Raw genomic sequence first — 22,455 nt, forward strand, 5'->3', positions numbered from 1 at the left:
AATGGACACAGAACATGGAAAACTCCAACTAGATTTTTTTTTTATCATGAGAGCAATCAATTATTGAAAAGGTTGCAGAAACTCCATCCTTGGAGATGTTCAATTCAACTGGCTTAGGCATTGAGCACATTGCTGCAATTGGACCTGCTTTGAGCAATACTACATCACGATCTTTGGAGGTCTCTTCCAATCTACATGATTTTTTTGAACCTATGAAAGTTGATATTTTACTGGTATACTTTACAGAGGAAGTACTCCTTATCCTCTGCCCTTGGGTTTTAAGAGCCCAGTGGCATTATTACATTAAATATGGCATACAAATTACCAATGTGACATTCTAAAGGAATGACTGCATGAAGCTAAAGATCTATGGAAAAGTATGAGAGTTTAGAGGTATTTAATTTTTTTTTTAGTAATTACAGTAAATGCATCTACCAACATTCAGAATTTTTCCTGTAATGTCTATGAGTAGCATGAATAATGGTTCAAGCCAAAAACCTCTTCCTGCCAGCCAACAGTCCCCAAGGACTGATCTGGGGTTCAGTTCTTACTACCTAAAATTAAACAAAAGATAAAACAAATACTCAAGTGCAGATTTTTCAGCAAAATTTTTAAAACATTGGCCCAGAAGCATAATACATAATTCATGCTTAACTGATCTCCCAAAAGAGTGAATTTTTTCATCTAATAACTTGACTGTGTTATCTCTGTCAAAGCTGTTCATCTTCTCACAGATACATCCTGGAAGTCTGCTTGCAAGACAAAGCCATTACAATGGCTTTCACTTAAGTGAAGTCTCAAAGTCTGTAGGACATGTACAAAAGAAGAGAGCAGGACTGGATTTGGCCTGCTATCATCATCCTAGGCAACTTTACAATAAAAAAATGAAATCATAAACAAGGTCTTTAATAATAAACAGCATTAACTTCAGAATAGATAGGCCCAGTTTCAATGTTTAAAGCTAATGAGTAGCTGGTCTTCCACATTTGCCTTTCTGGATATTTTCTTTATAAGTACTATTTCTAAATCTCCTTGACAATGATACAGTCCTCTCTCAGATCTTAAAACCTTCTGCTTGCAAGATTAATTTAAATTAAATGCAGCACCATTTCCCCTCTCCATTCAGACTTTTACTGATATGATTTTTATTGGCAATATCTTCTGAGTAGAAAGGTGAACGGTCACCTGATGAGGGTAATATTTTTAAGAAGCAGCTCTAATTGTAGTAAGAGATGTTGAATTGATTATTCTAGAGATGGATCTATTAGATACAAGAACAGATATAAAAGGTGTAAATACATTACAAGGTGCTACATTCCTGCCTGTGACTTTAACAATAATATGGACAATAGTTGCTCTGAATAAGAAATTTTTCCAAATTTCTATTTCCATTGAATCTTCTCCACATCTGCTGAGGCTTGAAACAATTCCTTCAGTTATGATGTTACCAATTACCAGTCATGAAAAACAGGAGCTTTAAAATTTGTTTCATGTAAGCCCATGAATAGCCAGAAATCATGTGGAAAAGGAAGGTGACTATATTAGACATATGGCAGTAGATTTCTGGGGAAAATTTCATATCTGCTGCTAGGAGCTATAATGTGTGTTAAAAAAACATAGCAGAATAACATCCTGATTTTTGATTCATACTTTAAGCATTGAATTTTCTAAAATTTTTTAGAAGTTGGATCTAGGGTCATGATGTTCAACTCCTTCAAGAATTGAAATGTGACTGCTGATGACTGCATTATTCTGTACCCCATCACCTCTTCAAGGAAAAGGTTTTCCTTTACCAAATGTTTACATGTCTTCTACAATCGTGTTTAGAGCTACTATTCTTGACTTACTTCCCTCACCACTATTCTTCCATTTTAAAAACAATCTTTCTCATTTACATGACTTCACAGCATGTACAAAATATGTAGTGTAGTCTGTAAAGCAATAGATTTCTTTCGAAATACATAATCTATACATACATTTGAATATCCATTTTAGTTATTAAATGTGTACATATATATAAAGCTCCATGCAGTACCAATGAGGCACCAAAACCAGTCTGAATGCCACGGGTTTTGAAGAAAACTATGCTAGTTTTTTCAGAATATTTATTACTTTATGCAGCTGACTAACTGAGCACTAGGACAAGAACAACATGGAAAAGTTAGCTGCAACAGCAAATAACAAAATAAAAACACTTTCTCAGTCTTTCTCATAAATAATAACACACTGTTTGAGATCTTCTAACAATAACTGAGAAATACTGCAAAAAAAGCCATACCAAGAAGTGATATAAAGGGTATTGTGACACACATGTTGCTTTATCATTGAGTGCTCATGAAGAAAATTAGATGTATTCAAGCATTTCAGTTTGGAAGGTTGTCACACACTAATGGCCTATGGTCACAATACAGCATATAAATCTTCCTACATTTTTGAGCTATTCAGTTGTCCAGGCTGCACATTACCAGTAAAACATGATGTTTCTCCACACACTGCGTCACTGATGACAGCAATATGCAGGTCTTAAATTGCAATGAAGAAATAATTTTCAGAGATGGCCCTTGGAAAAGGTACTATGAAAACCTCCTGTAACAGTTATTCTACTTTAGGAGATTTTAAACAGACAAAAAAGCCTTCCTTCCTATCTATAATGCCAACAACTCATTCTGGGAGATAAAGACAATTGACTTCTCTTAGTTTCCTTTCTTGTGAAGCACCTTCAGAGATATTTTAGAAAACCAGCAGAATTTAGCTGAAAAATGTAGGCAGCTCATTAATACCAATGAGTTTTTCAAAACAATGCTTTTTGGCTTGCTGGTTACTTAAAATAATTTATTTTTAAAAAAAGCTATTATAGAGAATATTTTAACTAATTTTTAAACTACATTTTTTACTTCTTCTAGAACAGTATGTTAAGTTTGCAACTTCTGCTTCATTTTAAGAAAACAGTACATCATTAAATGCTTCCATGAATATTCAGCCATTTTCTACCAGTGCTGGTATAAAATCTCTCCTAAATCAAATCCTATTAAAAGGAAGTTAATTTTGACTAACCCTTTATTCAAATGTGAGAGCATTCAGACAGTAAGAGCGCTTCAGCATAATGGAAAGCCAGTTCTATCCAAGTCATGTTGTATAAGAAGGAATGATGCATGAAAAAAACTGAAAGGAACAGAAGAAAATGAGGTGCAAAGAGATGCTTTATAGGACAGCCAGGCTCTGGAGGACTCTTGAAGCATGACAGGATTTGCCTTCTGAGCAAGAATCTTTGGATTACCAGACCTGAACAACTGAGTAGAGTTCATGTAGAAGAGAAAGGTGGAGAAAAAGACTGTTGGGAGTATATCAGCGTAAGAGGCCATGGCCAAACACAGTTTTCCATGGGCATCAACAAATGGGATGCAATTAGTACCGTGAGGCATTGCAACTTGAACACATTAGTTCTTAGAGCAAAGCTACTGTACACCACCTTAACTGGTCTGGCACACCACCACCTGCCACTGCCTTGGTCAGTCTTTAGCATGTAAGTCATACCCAGTGCATGACCAAAACATCACTATAAGAGTTGTTATACAAATCAAGTATTCTAGCTTTTTTCCCCAAGGTGTAATTATTATTTCAGTTTATGACAAAATTCACTGAACCCTCCTTAGGCTTAGGCTTAAGTACTTTTCAGGTGTCCCACAAGGACTTTTGGTTTTGTAGGGTTCTTTCCACTCCGTCCTAGTTTTGACTGGGATAGAGTTAATTTTTTTCCCAATAGCTGGTACGGTATGGTGTTTGTATTTGGGATGAGAACAATGCTGATAACACACTGATGGTTTAGTTGTTGCTAAGTATTTACAGAGTCAATGACTTTTCAGCTTCTCACACAACCCACCAGCAAGTAAGCTGGGAGGCACAAGAAGCTGAGAGGAGACACAATAGGACAGCTGACCCAAACTGGCCTAAGGGATATTCCATACTGTATGGTCTCATGCTCAGTATATAAACTAGTGGGGAAAGCTGTCTCAGGGCCACTGCTTGGGAACTGGCTGGGCATTGGTTGGTGGGTGGTGAGGAACTGCACTGTGCATCACTTGTTTTGTATATTTAACTCTTATCAGTATCATCCCTTATGTTCCTGTTCTTTTAAACTGTCTTTATCTCAACCAACAAATTTTACTTTTATTTTTCTCACTTCTCTCCCTCATCTCTCTGGTGAATGGAGGGGAAGGAGTACATTGTTTAGCTACCTGTCGGGTTAAACCACAACAGTCTTAGAATTTTGTAGCCCTTTGAGCACTGACCTAATCCAGAGCGCCAACATACCCTCCAGGCCTCCACCTCACAGGATTCTGCCTTTGAGTTCTGTAGAGTTGTCTTCTCCAACTTCTCTCCCCAGTGGTCTTTCTTCTTGAGAGCCTGACCCAGAAATTCAGATCCTGCAGTACTTTCCAAGAAGCCTTGTGGTTAACAAATGTTCCCATTATATGCTCTTTGGATTGATCCTCCCTGAGAAGTGAGCTACAAAACTTTTGACAAGGCTAATGTCTAACAAGAAGAAAGGGACAACCTGCTAGAGTCTCCTAATTAGAATACTGTTTTTCTTCTAGGGATTATCAAAACTTGACAAACCATAGGGATTAACTGCATGAACCACCTTAGTTTCACCTTCTCCTCTAAAAAGCTATGTATGATTTTCTTTTCTGGCAAAGAGCACTTACCCTGCTGCCCCTGCGGTGTTTGTGAGATGATGAACTGTGCTGGCTGCAAGTTGGTTGTTGGATGCACCAACACAAACTGTTGCAGGTTGAGATTCTGCTGCTGAAGCTGCTGCAAGTGCTGTAAATCCTTAAGGAAACAGGGGAAGGGGAAAAAAAAAGAAAAGGAGGGAACAAACAAAAACAAACCAAAACCAAACCAAAAACAAACAAACAAACAAAAAAAAGAAACAAAAAGAAAAGAAAGAGCTGTGTGTTAGACATTTAAGGCAGCCATGACTCCCAATGTAACTAGATTTCCTATCAACCAGTTACACCCAAACATTTGGAGGTAAAGGGGGCGTCAAACACAGCAGCAGTCCTGCTACTGCATATCCTTTAGAATGACAATTTGAATTTCACTGTCATTTATAAACCCAAAAGTTATTTACCAAATAACCCAGCAAAGTGTTTCCACCACTGTTCTGCTTTAAAAACCAAACCAAACAAAAACTCAATCTCCCTCTCCCCCAAAATGCTGGAGTTTTCAAATAATTTAGACTTATCAGCACTCCAGTTTCTCAAACTTATTTTCTGAGGATGCAACTGTGCTACAGATTGAGCACATTAGCTGGGAGCTATTTTTGTTTGTAACAACAATCTGCAATTACCATTTGAATCAACAAAAGGAAAGCAAAACATTACAGATTCCTTGTCTGCACTCTGGTTGTTCAGTTCGAATGTTGGAAAGTAGCTAACTCAATAAATAAATATACTTCATTAGGGCTGAAACAAATTACAATAAGCTTAATAGATATGACTATAATTAAAGGCTAAAAGGAATCATCCAAAACGCTGTATTATTTTAGAACCCTACTTTTATGTATTTAAACCATTCAGAACTATTAATTTTCTGTAATTAAATGAATAGTCTCAATGTAAAATGTGAATGTCTGAGAAACTTAATTATCAAGAAAAATGCTTCGACTTGTCATTTAGCTGGAGAACTGCTTAAAAATATTGCCCCTTGCCCAAACTAGCCTTTTTCTTTTCATCTTCTCCAAGCAGGACAATAACAAGAGTAACTGAAATTTGGAAAATGAAGCACATTGTGAAGTCAGCCAACATAACAGTGGGTAATCCATGGAAACTACCTATACCTATGTGTGGAATCGTTACCTCTTTCTGAGAGGATACTTCAAAATACTCAACAAGCAGGTGCATAAAACCTTGAAATATTTCCCACACTTTGCAAGCTCCCATTAACCAAACCAAACCAACCAAACAAGACAACTCCCAAACTCTATTTCACACAAGTTTTACACTCAGACACTGGGTATAGATACAGTCTTTCTGAGGTCCAGCAGTTGGAAGACATAACAATGCTGGCTGGCTCCTTAACAGTGCTCACCCTGCTTGAATGCAGCTCTTGTTTTAACATACTCCCTAACATGCTTGAGTTCAACTGAGCCAGACTAACAAAGAACTGCTCCTGAGGGCCAGGAACACAGCCCCCATGCACTTGGGCTGATGCAGGTTACTGAGCACTCCCACAGCAGATGTGAAAGGCCATTAACTGCCAGCAATGGATATGCTGATGGGAAGTCAAGACAGACTGACAAGAGTAAGTTCTTATTTACACCATACAACCATTTTCAGAATGCTGTTATCTGTCTCTGACCTTACATTATTTTAAAACTGTTAAACTATAACTGGAAAGTTGCAACAATCTCCTTCTGGGGAAGAGGGGTGGGGAGTGTCAGTGGGTGGAAAGGAAGACTAGGGAGGAAAGAAATAGAGAGTCCATTGATTTATGAGACCATAGACATGAGTTATAAGAAAACGACTACTTAACCTGCATTACACAGACACTGGCCATCAATCACTGAGGCAACTGAGTCATGTTAAGTTGAATGCATGCAGTGTAATAATATTGTAGACAGACACTGAATGGATTGACCAAGCAACACTTTAAGAAATGGAAACTTCCATTTTATAAAAGAATGGTAAAACTTTAAAAAGTGCTCATGAGCAGAACAGAGTGTCTTTAAAGTCAATAGCATTGTTTGCTTTCAGAAAATTTGAGAAGTAATGCAACCATTCCTACAAAATCAAGACCAATTTCCTTCTTATAAAGAGATAATTAACTGCTCCAGTTTTCCCCTGAACTCCGTGTTTCTTCTGACTTTGTATCATAACATCACATTGGTCCAAACTGCTACCAAAAACTCTTCTTGCAGTCAACATGACATGGACCTCCACTCATTTATTCACTGAATTTCAATGCTCAACTGGTTACCTCTGCAGACTGAGCCAACTCTCCAGCACAGAGGGGCTCCTTCTGAACTGGATGTGAGGACTAGATGCAGAGTTAAAAGCAGCAAAGCAAAGTGTAGAGCAAGCTGAAAGTATGAATACTGGGTGGAAGGAAACAAAGAGAGGCTGCAGGATGAAAACAGCGGTAAATAAGAGAAAAAGCAGAAACACAAATGGAAGAGTTGGGAAGAAATTGTACAAGGAAAAGTATCCACAGAAAACCAGACAGGATGAGGACCTCTCCCACCAAAAGCAAACAAATGAAATCACTCCAGATGACCAAGTAGATCTCAGATGATTTAAAGTATCACCACAGGAGATGGAGTTACATACAAGAAAGAATACAAAGAAACAGTAGCAGTGTATCTGTAAGATCAAAGGAGGAAAGCTTTTTGTTTAAGACTATAGTATTCATAACACAGGCTACCCAGCTAAGACATGACAGCTCTTATCATCAGGCTCTTACACTTCAATATGAGAAAACTGTTTTTAAATTGAGGCCTCAGGGATAACTGGTATAAGCAATCTTATTCCATGCATCTGCCTTGGTAAATGGAATGTTGGCTAAGTCTTGTTTAACTACAGAAATATAATTCTGTAACGCAGAATGAGAATGATACCTCCAAGGCTAATCACTCTTAAATAGCCCTACCACAGACCCTCAAATTCATTTGAAATCCAACTTTATTTCTACCTTGGGAAAGTTTCTTATTTAGTTAATTATACCATTACAATAAATCTCTCAATAGCAACCATGCGAACAAAGCCAACGCTGTTTTCCTATACTGATCTTTTTTTTTTCCTCCCTCAATGTAAAAATCTGTATGCTAGCACAGGCATATAGAAAGAGATGGAAAGACTTTCAGGGAAATATGCATGTCTTCTGGTGCCTTCTAACAATTTAGAAAGACCAAAACAATCCAAATCCTACCTCTGCAGAATAATCTGTCAAGTGCTATGTCTTGTCACGAGGAAGATGATTGGGGTTTTTTTAAAGTTCTAAATTCAATGCCATTATCTCTAATTACAACTTCACCACAAACCTAAGCACCTCTGTCATTTTGAGGTTTACATCATATAAACACTGATCACAGATCCTGAAAACAAGTAGAGTTTACAAAGAACTCCACAACGCGGTACAACAGTTTAGTGTCGATTAGCAGCACCACTAGCATCCTACCAGGCTGCTGCAGCAAACACCTTATGTGAACTGCAGTGCACATTAAAGAAGTCATGCTTGTGCAATTAGTTAATTAAAATAAATATGGTAATCCCCCTGCTGCAGAGACCTGCCAGTTAATCAATTATTCAAAAATCATCAATTAAAACAAACATTCAGCTATTTGTGTAATCAGCTATATGTTTACAATAGCAACACAAACAAAGCTGAGCACTGCTTACAGATCGTTGCCTAAACGGATCAAAGAGCATGGTGTTATCTACCTATGAACCTAGATGGTAGATCCTTTCCATAAAGTATCTCAAATTATATCCAACACCTGCACAAATTATGCCCTGTACTTTCATCATACGAGGTAGCTAACAAGATTCAACCAAGCTCACTCATGTAACAAAATAACCTATCCTAAAAGAAATTAATTATAAAGTCAAACATTTAAGTAATTAGAAGCATCAGGAAACAAGTACAGCTTTAATTTGTTCCCCACGTGTCATGGTTGATCACATGCTATTTTTCATCAGGCCTTTAGCTCAATCATGTGCACGAATGACACAATGCTCACTTCAGAAGCTCCTATTCAATAGAACATGCCTGATCTTTTCAACTCCTCTCAAACACTTCTCTAAAGATTTTCTAAGTTCTGGAGAAAAACACAGTACAAAATTAACAACTGTATATGCTTCACACATTTTCAGAGCTTCCCACTGAAGTAGCAGAGAGGGATTAGCAACATCTCACACATGGGCAACACTGCATTCAAAGGTATCCACTGCTTTGGTGCTGTATTTGACAAACGTGAAGCCAAAGAGTTCAAGGTACAGATTTTATTAATATGAAATCTCAGTGTACCACACTGCAGTAAAGCAGACCTTGCTGTCTTAAGCTGCACACCTAGAAGACAAGAGGCACACACCTGTGAGTTACCTACTTAGAAGACTTGCATAATATCAAATGGGAACTCTGTGGCAGGTGCATGGAGAGATGTTAGAAGCTAACTATCAATTTCCTCAACTCAAGTCCTTAACTACAATTTCCCATTCTTTTCTGGAAATCTGTCTGTATTATTGGCTACAAAGGCTTAACAAAGTTAAGAGATGGTCTTGAGAATTACATGTTTCCTTGAATGCTACATCCTTCAGTCATCTCCATATCATGACACAGCAGTGGGACCCTTTGCTAAAAGGCATATTAACATTTAGTCACATGACTCGTCACAGTGCAACAAGAGGTTCAGTGTGAGGGTGTCTGCAGGCAACATCAGTACTGGCCTTTTAAATGTAGGATGGCATCACTCTGGCCTCTCTAAGGACAGCCAGAGAAGTCAGAACTGCTACAAGTTTGTCACTTCAGCTAATGAAAGCCTGACAGCACAGCCAGGCTGTTATTCAACTACTGCACTAGCACAATAAATGAACTGCCCATTTCACCAAAGGACTTCACAGGTAATTGTGACATTTCCATTCTTGTCCTTAATCAATCCTCACTTTTTAAACACTTCATCCCAGTTCAATACAAGAGAACAGAAAGTGTGAGACAGTCTTAAAAACCTGCTCGTTCTAAGAAGCAGCAACTTCGGAGATTACACTTTGCACAGTCAGACTAATCAAAAGGATATTACGTACTTAAAACCTTAATCTATGGAAAGATGGACCTCAGCATGAGCAACACAATCACCTCCTAGTAGTACTCAAGATGCCTAAGCTGTACATTTCATTACCCTTGACCAGAAATCTAAGGAGATTCATATATATATATATATATACACTAAGCATCGAGTTAGTGGCACTGCATTCTCCACACTGAATTAAGCCAATCCTGGAAGACCCAGGAGGATCCTTACTGGTTCTAGTAAGCATAACTTCCTTGACAAACAGTTCTTCAGAATTAACAGGTACTTAGTACCAGAACATGGAACTGGACAGATCCCAGCACCAGACTCATTCCAGCAAGTTCTTCTCTAGACACACAAGAATGCCCATTCTTTGTCACTGAACTCTGAGCATCATGCACCCAGCCAAAATAGCACACCAATGTGTCAAGTCAAACTGCCTTTCTTCAGGTCTAGCATTTCGCTTCTAACAAGCACCATTTGGGTCTGACAAGCATCCTTTGTGATACATAGGTATCACTTCCCATCCATACAGGTCTCAACAACTGCCATTTCTATGAGCATCTTTCTACACCTCTTCTCGTCCTTTCTCAAGCTAACTACAAGGAGAAAAATTCAGAAAATGCAGCACCTGGTCAGATTCTAGTACAAACTCAGAAGCCCAGTGGAACCAATGAGCAGCTAGTACCCATTCCTTGCTAAGACTATCAACTTCAACCTCATTCAGCCAAGCATGCGTGTGGAAAGACTAACAATACTCAGGGACCCTAGAAACTCACTCAACGAGGAATAAAAGTTTTATCGAATGGTGCGATTAGCCAAACCTCTTTATTTTCCACCCTCTCAAGCCTCAAGGCTCACCTGTGCAATCTGTATTGGCTGAGATAGAGGGATCTGCGTCATCGGCGTTGCAGCAGAGGCCGAGATGGTGGCACCAGCAGCGCTGTGCTGCTGACTGGCTGAATGCTGCACTGCAGCCGCCAGCAACTGTGCCTGCGCCTGTTGTAGCAATAACTGTTGCTGGGCTGGCGTCAACGTGAGCTATAAACAATTAGAAAACACAGCCATTAATAATGGAAAGAGCCACTTCAGCTACAAAGTCATTAGCTAGCTCGTTACTAGTTATGTTAAGCAGGCAATCCTAGGACTATTACTACAGTTCAGCCATTAACTGGCCAGTGACTCTGGCCTTCAGTAAGGACATCTGGCTACTCAACACGGTGTAGGAACCAACCTACCACAGACCTGACATAAACCAGACTGCACGAACGCAAACGTTTGCACTTACTGGAACCTACAGAACCTAACCATATCCTAAGTTATCTTCACAAGTCTACCAGGAGTTTCAGGAAAAAGGTAATTAAGTAGCAAGCAAAAGAAAAGAATCAGTATTGCCAGGATTTGAAAGGAAATTTACACCCAGCAGAACAGCAAGTGATTAGCCAGATGAATGCGAAGCAGGACACGAACGCAAACGTTTGCACTTACTGGAACCTACAGAACCTAACCATATCCTAAGTTATCTTCACAAGTCTACCAGGAGTTTCAGGAAAAAGGTAATTAAGTAGCAAGCAAAAGAAAAGAATCAGTATTGCCAGGATTTGAAAGGAAATTTACACCCAGCAGAACAGCAAGTGATTAGCCAGATGAATGCGAAGCAGGACAGGAACACATTAGCATGAATCCCTGCCATATTCCATCATTTCCATTATGCCCTAAGATATAAGTAAAGAACATGAGCTCCATTTGTTTCTCTCCAAGTCTCCCCATCTGCTTTTTTTTTTTTTTAATAGAATAGAGTTGGCAACTTTACATCCCTTCCCTTTCCCAAACACGCATTATCTCTGTGGAACAGGTGGCAGCAGCCTCTCCTTTACATGTAAATGAATCTTGATGCCCATATTTACTACAATCCATATCTGCATAGGCCTGGAGTTTTGAATGTTTCATGACAGTAGACAATCATGAATTAAAACAAACCAGTATTTTTTGAGAATGCAAAAGAATAATAAAATATGCCAAGTTTTAACAACATATTAAAACAGTCTTACTTTTAAAATTTTCAAACGCAATTAACTGAAAACTAAATAGGATGTTTATTTATTCACTATTGTAGCAGAAGATTTAACAATCAAGCCTGAAATTAAGACATTTCATTCACATGTAGAGATGATCTAACCTAATACTTCAAATCATAAATACACTGTTGGAGCAACTGCTCTAAACTCCTTTTAACACACAAACTCACTCTTAAAACTGCAAAACTGATTACAGGCAAGTAAGTTCTTTAGCCAGCCCATTCAAAAAACTTCTCCTTTTTATAAATGACTGAAAGCCTTAACAGGAATTCAAAAACACCAGAAAGTCTAAAACAACAGTTACTGTATATTTACTCCCAAACCCTTGCAATTATAAAAAATGGCAAGGTAAAACAGAAGGGTTGAATAGGCTTAAAGCAAGCACTAATATACTTAAAAAGAAATGTGTCTGAGAAGAATTACCAGTTGCCATAATTTTTGTATTTCACCCAGTAATCTAGTAAGATTTAGGCTCATTCTCCCATGCCTCATTTTAATCTTGAAAAAAAAAATCTCTATGACATCAGTGACTCTTATTTGTATACACACCAGGTTTTAACTCCATTGCAGAGTCAAGCCAGATACTGAGAACAGAGAGTAAGAACGCTTCTTTTTCTGTTGTCGTTTGGAAGCAAATACTTTGCAACAAACTCCAGTTTGCTTTTTTTCCCCCTAGGGAAACACTTTCACTGAAGGTTTTTCCTATGTTAAAGGAGTCGACAATAACCTTCACTGACAGCTGTGTGGGGACTGCTGCCAATACTGCCATCAGGAGGCTGACTGCAGTATGTGTGGGTAAGTCTTACCCCAGTGATCTGTCCTCCGGCCAGCATGAGCTGGGTTTGGGGTATGGCCGCCTGCACTGAAGGCTGCTGGGAAGGCTGGCTTGGCTGCTGAGAGTCCCCAGATTCTTCATTAGATTTAGACTAGTCAAAAAAAAATACAACTCTTTATAGTGTAAAACAGATGTTAATGTATAACACTGCTATCTCAACACTGCACAATAAAAATCTTTCATCTGCATACAAAAAGCCCTTGGGTTTATTTTAAGAATGTGTTTAAGCAATGGTGCTGTGTGCCCACCATCTCAGCTACGACTGCTCAAACATGTCTGTAGGTAATGCAGTTTAAACAAAACAAAAGAGACTCTCAGGTCTCTTGTAACTCTTTGACATTATTTTCAGGTCTCGTTTCATTTTATGCAATGCAACTGAAGCTGACACTACCTTTCGCCATAAAGAAAGAGAAGCCTGTTAAAATTATGCATTGCCTAAAATCCTGAACAATGGAAAGAGGGAAAGGAGATTGTGTTTCCATTTTCTATATCTGTATCCTGCACCTCTAAGTCATCATACTGTTGGCTTATACAGAACTGTTGTGAAAAATCCTCACAGGTTTACCTACCTATAGCAAAATACATAACATATACAGTGCTTGTAAATAAGCAAAGTTTAGCATTTATTTAATTTAATACTGCTTTCTTTTAAAAGATTCCAGTTTATTATGATTTATTTTTGTGGTTCGGTTGTTTGTTTTTTTAAACAGAAGAAATTGTGAAGACATGAGGGAGGAAAAGCAAGTGCATGAAGAGGGGGAGAGAGTTTTATGATAATTAAAACTGGTTATGCAGAACATTAAAATTCTGCATAGATTTGCATATTTTCCACCACCTGTTTTGGGGACTGCAGAGCAGGCTAATTAACATAAAGGCTCTGATTAATTCTGCCAGTCATTGAGCGATAATTACAGCGCAGGACTGTAAACATTCTGCACTGGAGATACAGCCTGTTTGCCAACATCTCTCTCAGGGATGGAAGTTTACCATGGCAACCAAGGCAATTTTCTGCCTTCTTCCTCTAAGAAAGGAAGGTCACTATACCTCCTCTTCTTTCCAAATTGTTATTATGTATAAGTGGGTCCACATTCTATTGCATTTCATGTAATGCACTACCTACATTCTTTAATAACAAGCAATACTGAAACCAGTTTTCAATAAAACTGCATCCCTTGCCCCTAATAGAGTACTGAGAGGAAGTGGAACATTAGCTGATAGACCCAAGTATTCAGCATCATAAAAAAGTTTGAAAGCTTTGTTGTCTCACGTACAGTATTAAGCAACAATTACTCTGACTTATTTTGAAATCACTCTGTGTTATTTACACAGGCAATCTAAGCAAGCCACATTACGTTCTTAATGCTACACTATATTTCTATATTCAGTACCAGAAGTAAGGACAAACAGCAAACTAATACTTGCTATGTGTTTAAAATAAGTGAATAAATGGAAGAACAGGGAGTATTCCTACAGTTTTATAGCTTTCATGGTACAACACCTGACTGAAACTCAGCATTAAGCTATGATCACTGCATGTGTCAAACAACTCCAGTGTCTGAATATTGACAATCCTGAACCTGATTTACAGATGTAAAACTACTAGTCCTTCAAAGCTCTCACTTGCGAAACCAGTTAGGCTCAAGAAACAGTGTAACTTATCACAGGTTAAAAACTATCTCTAATGGGACCATAATACTGTTTGGTATGAGAGAAGGATGAGCAGCAGAAGGTAACTGTCTTTACCTGTACATTTAAGGACTGAGCAGCAGCCTGTAAACTTGTTCCAGCGAGCTGGACCTACAACAGTGCAAAAACGGAAATGAAATAATGTAGAATCCACAGAAAACTAACAACGCAAAAAGAACAATCTTCCCACCCATATCTGAATAAAAACTCCCCCAAGAACAATGCATGCCCCTCTAACGCCTGACTCAGTGAAACAGAGGTGGTGCTCCAGGCTGAGAAAGATCTCTAAGACTTCCACAGTGTTATTTGTCTACCTCTTGCTGAAGGTATCCTGCCTAGGGACCTAGATATTATCATGAAAGGAGCTGAAACAGACCCTATCAGGGTGGACAGGCTACCTAGTCCTATTCCTGGTCAAAAAATCCAGGCTTCACGGAAGGTCATTGAGTTCTACTCATCATCAGCCTACTAATATTTCAGAATGGGTCTTACCCCAACACTGCATTCACCCACTTTCTTATGTGACAGAGGAGCAATCACCTGAACAGTACAGAATCCAGAGCACAAACACTCTCCCACAAATCAACACATTCAAGTATTTGCAGTCCTTAGCCAACTGAAAAGATCTTAAAACAGAGGACAAGAGACACTTTACAGAGGCTGTATTCAGGTCTACTCAAAACTTGAATTCAACGTTTGTGATTAACAGGCCCGAGGAAGGTCTTGTGGGTTAGCAGTGAAGAAAAACAGATGCTTCAGAAAGTGAGATTTAAGAGTGTTATTTATCTCTAATAAGCATTTTCTCTGTACAACAAATGCTGTATTTTCATTTACTGAATATCATTTTAATCAGTCTCGCCTTGTTTCTACCAGCACTCCCAGTTATAAAGAAGGAATGCTATATAATTAATTATCAACACTTTCAAAGGTCAGAGTTACAGCCTGTAGAGAATTCCACCTCTGCCCATGTTTGAAAACCAGGCAACATGTAAGGATACAATAAAGCAAAGCACAATGTAGCAGTCCTGCCTCTGTAAAAAGATGTCCCCACATAACACACATCACAAACTAGAGTCCACAAGAAAACTTGCAGTATGTGAAATTAATAACCGAATATTTGAACAGGCAACCCTTAAAAGTCACTGTGGAAATATTTCCTACCACTCTAAATGAAGGTACTAGACTTACTAAACATGTTGTACATCCAAGAAAACACTTCCAGAAAACCTCTTCCTGGCAGCCAGTCACTACTGGTGTTCCCCAAGGCTCAGTACTGGGACAAGTCCTATTTAACATCTTTGCTGATGATCTGGACATGAGGACTGAACACACCCTCAGTAAATTTGCAGATGACATTAAGTTGGGGTGAGAGTGTTGATATGCCTGAGGGTAGGAAAACTCTACAGAGAAACCTGAACTGACTCAATCAATAGGCTGAGGACAACTGCATGAGGTTCAATAAGGCAAAGCACCAGGTTCTGCACATGTGACACAACAACCCCATGCAGCTCTACAGGCTGGAGGAAGAGTGGCATGAGTGTTGTTTCTCAGAAAGGGACCTGGAGGTGCTGGTTGACAGCTGGCTCACTATGAGCCAACAGTGTGCACAGGTGGCCAAGAAGGCCAAAGGCATCTTGGCCTGTATCAAGAACAGTGTGGCCAGCAGGACTAGGGCAGTGATCATCTCCCTGTACTCGGCACTGGTGAGGCCACGCCTCAAGTGCTGTATTCAGTTTTGGGCCCCTCAATTTAAAAGGGACATTGAGGCACGGGAGCAAGTCCAGCCAAGGGCAACAAGGTTCATAAAAGGTTTGGAAAATATGTTGTATGAGGAAGGGCTGAGGGAGTTGGGTCTGTTTAGCCTTGAGAAGCAGCAGCTCAGGGCTGACCTCATGGCTCTCTACAACTACCTGACAGGGAGTTGAAGAGTGGTGGGGGATGGTCTCTTCTGCCATGTCTGCAGTGAGAGGACTAGAGGGAACAGCCGTAAGCTGAGATGGGAGATTCACACTAGATGTTACGAAAACTTTTTTTTTTTCACTGTGAGGGTGGTCAGGCACTGCAATAGGTCGCCCAGGAAGGCTGTGGAGTCACCATCCCTGGAAGTGTTTAAGAGGCGTCCGGATCTGATACAGGAGGATATGGTTTAGGGGTTCCAGCAGTGGCAGCTAATGACGGGACTCGATGGTATCAGAGGTCTCCCCCAACCTTGATGATTCCATGCAATCTGAGTTTTTAATACAGATTAACAGCAGAGAATAGCCTAAATAACAATGCCCTGCCATCCAAAATGTATACTCAGAAATATTACTTTAAAATTACACAAAAGCCACATAAAAGACTATAAATGTATCTCACTCAGGTACAGTCAGGGTATTCCTGAAAATCTCTCTGAATGCAATTTGGACACCCCTTTCACCACAGAAACAACATTTTCAAATCAGAAATTAAACTGTTCCTGAATGCTGTCTACAGCCCAATATTTTGCATTAGCCTAGAGGAAAGCACTGTGTGTTAAGGTTGAATAACACCCCACTAAGAGCAGCCACACTAGCAGAGGACAGTTTGACAATAGATTCCCACACACCTGCAGGTGAATAAAAGAATGGCTGAGATTTTCCTTTGAACTAGTTTCAAGAAATGAATCACACTTTATCAAACATTAAGTTATGAAGATCTTGACAACTGTTAAATAGTTTTCCAAAGGAGGATAAAGCACTATGATAAATACAATTACTGTCCTGGATCAATCAATATAACAAAACAAAAACTGAAACAAACAGACACAATTCTGCAGAACAGCTGCATCTGAACCTATGTTAAACACATACTGATAACCCATGAAAATTAGTCAGCTTCCCTCCGCATAAAGGCAGCCTACAACAGCCTATTGGTTCAGCAAATTCAAACAGTGGCACTCCCTAGGTCCTATATAATCCAATCTACTAGGAAAATTGCAATTATATGACAAGACGTGTGGAATGTTCCATACAATAAAACGGCAGTTCAGAGCTCTTAAAAGAGGGCATAAAAGCTTCAGCACTTCAATTATACCACAATAACTGTGCAACCTCAGACCTCAAACATTCAAGGTCATCCAATTAGGTACAGTATTTTAAAGTTTAAACTTGGTGCTGAGGAAGGGAAAGAAATTAGGACATTTGTTTTCATACATCAAGTGCGAACAGATAAAAAAACTACAAAAAATGCCCCTTAAACTTCTCTTCACCTAGGGATGCCCCATTTTGCTTCAGCCTACATCTGAAGTTCAGCTTTGATTCCCTAAACACAGCAGCAGCGGAACAGAGGGATAGTATTAGAAGTCTGAATATCATCTGACAAACAGGTCACTGAAATAACTTTTAAAATTACTAAACCCTCACCAACCATATATGCTTACTAAGTATGATAAGCTTCATCTTTCTAGTTAATGTGGAAGAACAGAGCATAGTACTGACTCCCATCTGACACCACTTCTCGTTTTTAACTAGACAGTGACAGTTTTGAAGCCATGGCAGCTGTTGGGCTGATAAAACCCTTTCCCAAAAAGATTAAATTTTACCTTGCCTTTCCATTTGGTATCTCTGTTAAGGTCAAAACCAACAAAAAAACCTTCCAAGACACACCACAAAATGTTGGCATTCTCAAGTCCCCAAGAAGCTGATTTTTAGTTCTCCCAAATAGGTCTCACCCTATCTTGACATTTTCTGCAGCCTACTGCAATGAAGTCAGTGCCACAACAAGAACTTTTCCCCATCCATGCTATTTAAGCATGTGATCTACCAACATGTTCCTTTATGACTACCCATCATTCACAGAAAGAGAGAACATAAAGCCCATAAGAACAGCTGCATTTGTACCTGCCTGAGTCTTCTCTACTTTGAAACGAGTCTTCTCTTACCTGATGAAGGTGCCCAAGGAAGGCCTGGGCCTGGGCTGTAGAGATTGCTCCTCCGACAGGCACAGGCTGCTTTTGAAAGTCCAGGCCATTTGTTTGCGTGCCTGGAGAAAGAGAGATATTTAAAACTATTAATTATTACTTTTAAGAAGTGGATTAAGAATTAATACTCCTAAGTGTCCTGCTATTATCTCGATCCCATGTAGTACAAAACCACTCAGAGTAAAAAGAATTGAATTCTTTCACTGAAAGGGGGAAGCAGTGTCCAGACTTCAGTAACAGAGCATCTGTCTGCTGAACAAAATCAACACCACATTTTCTTTAGCTTCTATTATCTTACCTACTCTGTGTACACTGGACATACGTAGATGTGGCACTCAGGGACATGGTTTAGTGGTGGACTTGGCAGTGCTAGGTTAAGAGTTGGGCTTGATGATCTTAAAGGTCCTTTCCAACCTAAATAACTCTATGATACTGTGTTTCTATGTACACTGTTACCCCATCATTCTCTGCATGTTCTGAGAACCAAATGGGTCATGCTGCCAAGATTAAACTGTGTTTCCATTTTCCATGCACTCTCTATCCAGCAGTTGAAGACTATCTTCAAGTTCAGAAAGTGCCAGCAGCAAGGTTTATATAAGGTCACCTTTCACTAAAGACAGGTAAAATGATACTTGATGAAAACAGGAGTCCCATATATGCATAGCAGTTACGGGCCTCAATTTTACTCTTTTGATAAAAGATACCTCTACACTGCCATTAAAATTTGTGCAGAGCTCTCACTAGATAACTGCCTGGGCTTGCACCTGCTTATATACTTATATACATTTACTTCATATAACTAAAACCTTATTATTTTCCTACATTTTTGCTGTCTTCTTCCTAAACAGCTCAGAAGACAGGAAAATCCCCAAACCACCCCAAAATAATCCATCTGGGAGAAGAAAAAGGGAAAGGAAAAACCCAACATTTTTTCCCATAAGAAACTAGAATTATCTTCTGCCAAGAGGAACTGTATACAACCTTTTAAGAATCATTCTGTGGGGAGATAATAAAACCAACATTAGGAATTATCAACAAGTTTTGTGTGTTGGGTGTTACTACCTACAGTGGCAAATAGCAAGAAGGGAGACTCCAGGTGTATCAGGCTGTGTGGAATTTCTAGAACACGCGATGCAATCTTTAAAACTGCATGACTGAAATGAAGCAAAACCAGCTTTAGACTTGCATGTTTACTCTTCATGACAATCAGATTTTGTTCAGTGCCTATGGAGAGGTGTTCAACTAACTCCTACTTCAAAATTCCTTCCATCATCTACATTCTTTGATATAAAATAACTAGGTTATCTACTAAGCAAGCATCACAGTTCTTAAGCAACAATGGGGGGTTGCTATTCCTTGGAAACATCTGCAAAAACAAGGAGGCATAAAATTTGATTAGTAAAATAGACTGTCCCATATTTCATGTTGGTATTTTCACCTACAAACAGCTTACACAGCTAACATTTCCAAAGAGTGAGTCACTCTTCAATTAAATACAGACACAATGTATCTTTCCAGCATCCATGTAAGGTATACCTAAAGAGGCCCTTTGATGCAGCTTTGGTACAAGTGCTGTGGGGGAAGAGCAGGTCTACTCCCGAGTTTTTAATTCTATGCTTTGGGCCAAGGTTTACAAACTTCAGAGAGGTAAAGATCCAAAGACATGTCAAAAACATTCCAATTTTAAACCAGGTGAAATTATGTTGCTTAATGAGTCTAAAATTCCAATTCAAAGTGAATGGAAGGATTACTGCTGGTCTGAATTGATCCTGAATGAATGCAACTTGGTTGCCTTTTTCCAGAGAAAGGTAGATGATAAGGTCTGCTGGAAAGAGCTAGAAGAATCTCATCTATTTTCATTCTTTTGAGCAAACTGCAGAATTCTCTCAATGCAGAATGCCAAAAGGAAGGGAAAGATGACTTGGTAAATATATAAAATTAATGCCTGACAAAGAGCTACTGTATTTCAAAGGAAACAATCTGCCACCTCTTCATTTAAGTAGAGGCTTTGAATTAGTTTTCACCTTATGGTCAGGGACTCCAAAGTACCAAAAAAACCCAAAAAAAACCAGGTAAGAAAACCTACTTACAGGCAGATACTCCTCATTCCAACTGGAAACTTGCAAGGGTTAAAAAAAATTATCTGTTTCCAAGAGGACTAGCTGGAAGCCTCACCTTAAGTAAATTGGTGAAGCTGTTCTAGTTAACTACCTTCCAAAAAGAGCCTCAAATCTCAATACCATACTAAAAGAGCACTACTGTGCATGTGTGCAGAAGCAATGTTCCAGTTAGCTGTTCTGCTGACTCTTAATTTGGCAATTTGAAATGAGCCTCCTAGGTGGTAGTTTTGAACAAAGCAAGTTCCAAGACTGAGCTTAAAATCTCCACAGGTCCCAAAAAAAGAGCTTAGCCAGGCACTGAAAAAAACCAACATTTTCTTTAAATTCAATCTTGAAAGACACCAACTCCCTCACCCCAAGCCTCCCAAAACGAAACTCGGAGCAAAAAAACCCTACACCACACCCATTCACTCTCTGTTCTACCTGCATCTTAAGCCTTCCTTGGTGTTTGGAAGTACAGTGGTTCATTTCCCCTTCAGATTCAGCCTTAGTTTTGGAAGGAATAGTAACCAGGTTGTTTGCATTTATCCCAGGATGCCTATGTCTTTTGAAGAAGAGCAAGGAAAATGAAGCGAGTCCAGCATATGAGAGGCCTTGCTTTTAAAGTACTCATAAAGATGTGACACCATTTCTGTGGAATCCAAGAAATCTGATAAGGAGCTGGAAAATGGAGCTGTCAGAAGCAGAAGGTCAGCACATTGTAAGGACATGAAAGGCCCAGAATGCCCCTTTTGCTCAAGATAAGAGTTGAATACAAAAACCTATGATGATTAATAGACACAGCAGACACAAACACAAATATTGTGATTTTAACAATCCCAAGTATTCATGCATCTTCCATGTCCACTCCAGCTCCCACAGCTGCTAAAGGTGATCAACTGCTAGAGCTCGCCAACACCAAAAAAACCCCAAAAGGAGTGGGAACTCTTCACCTCTGCTTTCTTCTTGCTTCCAACTACATTGTCCCTGCCCTAGCCTTTCTGGCAGTTCTTAAGTAGCTCGTTTTGGTTTGAGTGCTCCACCCCCAGCATGCTGGTATGACTGAGTCAAGCTGTAGGATGAAATTTCACCCTTACAGTCCAAGTCCAATGCATCTCAAGCATGCTTAAATTCTGGCATAAATTCAGCCCTCTGCTTAGCTACTTCACGGAGCTGCTTTTGGTCTTCATAAACTAATACAGTGTCATTCCAGGGAAAGGAACAGAACACTAAACCCTAGGACACCCTGAACATGGATTAGTTTATGCCATCTTGGAATTGTACCTCCAGAGGGCAAAGGCATGACAAAATGGAGCAGGCAAGGTAATATTGCACCTGCAGTCAGGAGAGCAACTTACTCCCAAAAATTCAAGATCGGTCTGAGTTTGCAAATTGAGTAAGAAGGGAAGAGGAGTGTGGAACTCCAGGTCTGGGAAGATGTGGAGTAAGGTGCAAGAAAGGACTCAAGAAGGGAAAGCAACCAAGGAGGAGGAAGATTTCACAACTAACTGGAGTCAGTATCTGCACTGTGCTCTGTGAGACATCTCCCAGCACCATCAGTACATTTCCCCAGCTCGCTCACTCTCTCTCTGCATGTGTTGAGAAAGAGATATCCCCAATACTCAGAAATTGCTGATTCCTTGTCCACATTTACTAATAATGAGTTTAGCATTGATATTTGCCCAGGATTTTAGCAGTGGAAGAATATTTCATGATCCCTCTCCTAGTCTCCCACAGACTTCCTCCTTATGGAAACTGGAAATCCATCTCTGGGAACGAAGCAATGCCAGCAAGAATCCCTAGAATGCTTCCAAACACTACACTTACAAAAATTATTATTTTGCTGCTATGTCAACACATGTCATAATACTACAGTTTCCACAGTCATTATAACCTTGGCTTTCATGTACTGCACTCACACAGCTTTTGAAAAAGAAGATGCATTAAACAAGCAGAAAGGTTGAGATGTTTTGGAAAATTTTATGTTGCAACCTATAAAAAGGAGCTCAAAAGGGCTATCCATTTACTGT

The 22,455-nt window shown here is 39.3% G+C and overlaps 1 protein-coding gene across 2 annotated transcripts in view; it reads right to left on the reverse strand.

Annotated features, from left to right (window-relative positions):
* POU2F1 (POU class 2 homeobox 1) overlaps positions 1–22,455 on the reverse strand; it is a 49,108-nt gene that overhangs the window by 19,003 nt on the left and 7,650 nt on the right. Inside the window, exons 3-7 of one of the 2 annotated variants that reach the window (XM_009070373.1) lie at positions 18,288–18,388; positions 14,444–14,497; positions 12,672–12,791; positions 10,649–10,828; positions 4,707–4,833 (exon numbers count right to left, since the gene is read on the reverse strand). In XM_009070373.1, coding sequence (XP_009068621.1) covers positions 4,707–4,833; positions 10,649–10,828; positions 12,672–12,791; positions 14,444–14,497; positions 18,288–18,388 — 582 coding nt within the window. The remainder of the gene's footprint in view (positions 1–4,706; positions 4,834–10,648; positions 10,829–12,671; positions 12,792–14,443; positions 14,498–18,287; positions 18,389–22,455) is intronic. The other variant, XM_009070374.1, reaches the window with a different exon arrangement.

This window comes from Acanthisitta chloris, unplaced genomic scaffold (genome assembly GCF_000695815.1).
Source record: "Acanthisitta chloris isolate BGI_N310 unplaced genomic scaffold, ASM69581v1 scaffold672, whole genome shotgun sequence".
Classification (NCBI taxonomy): Eukaryota; Metazoa; Chordata; class Aves; order Passeriformes; family Acanthisittidae; genus Acanthisitta; species Acanthisitta chloris.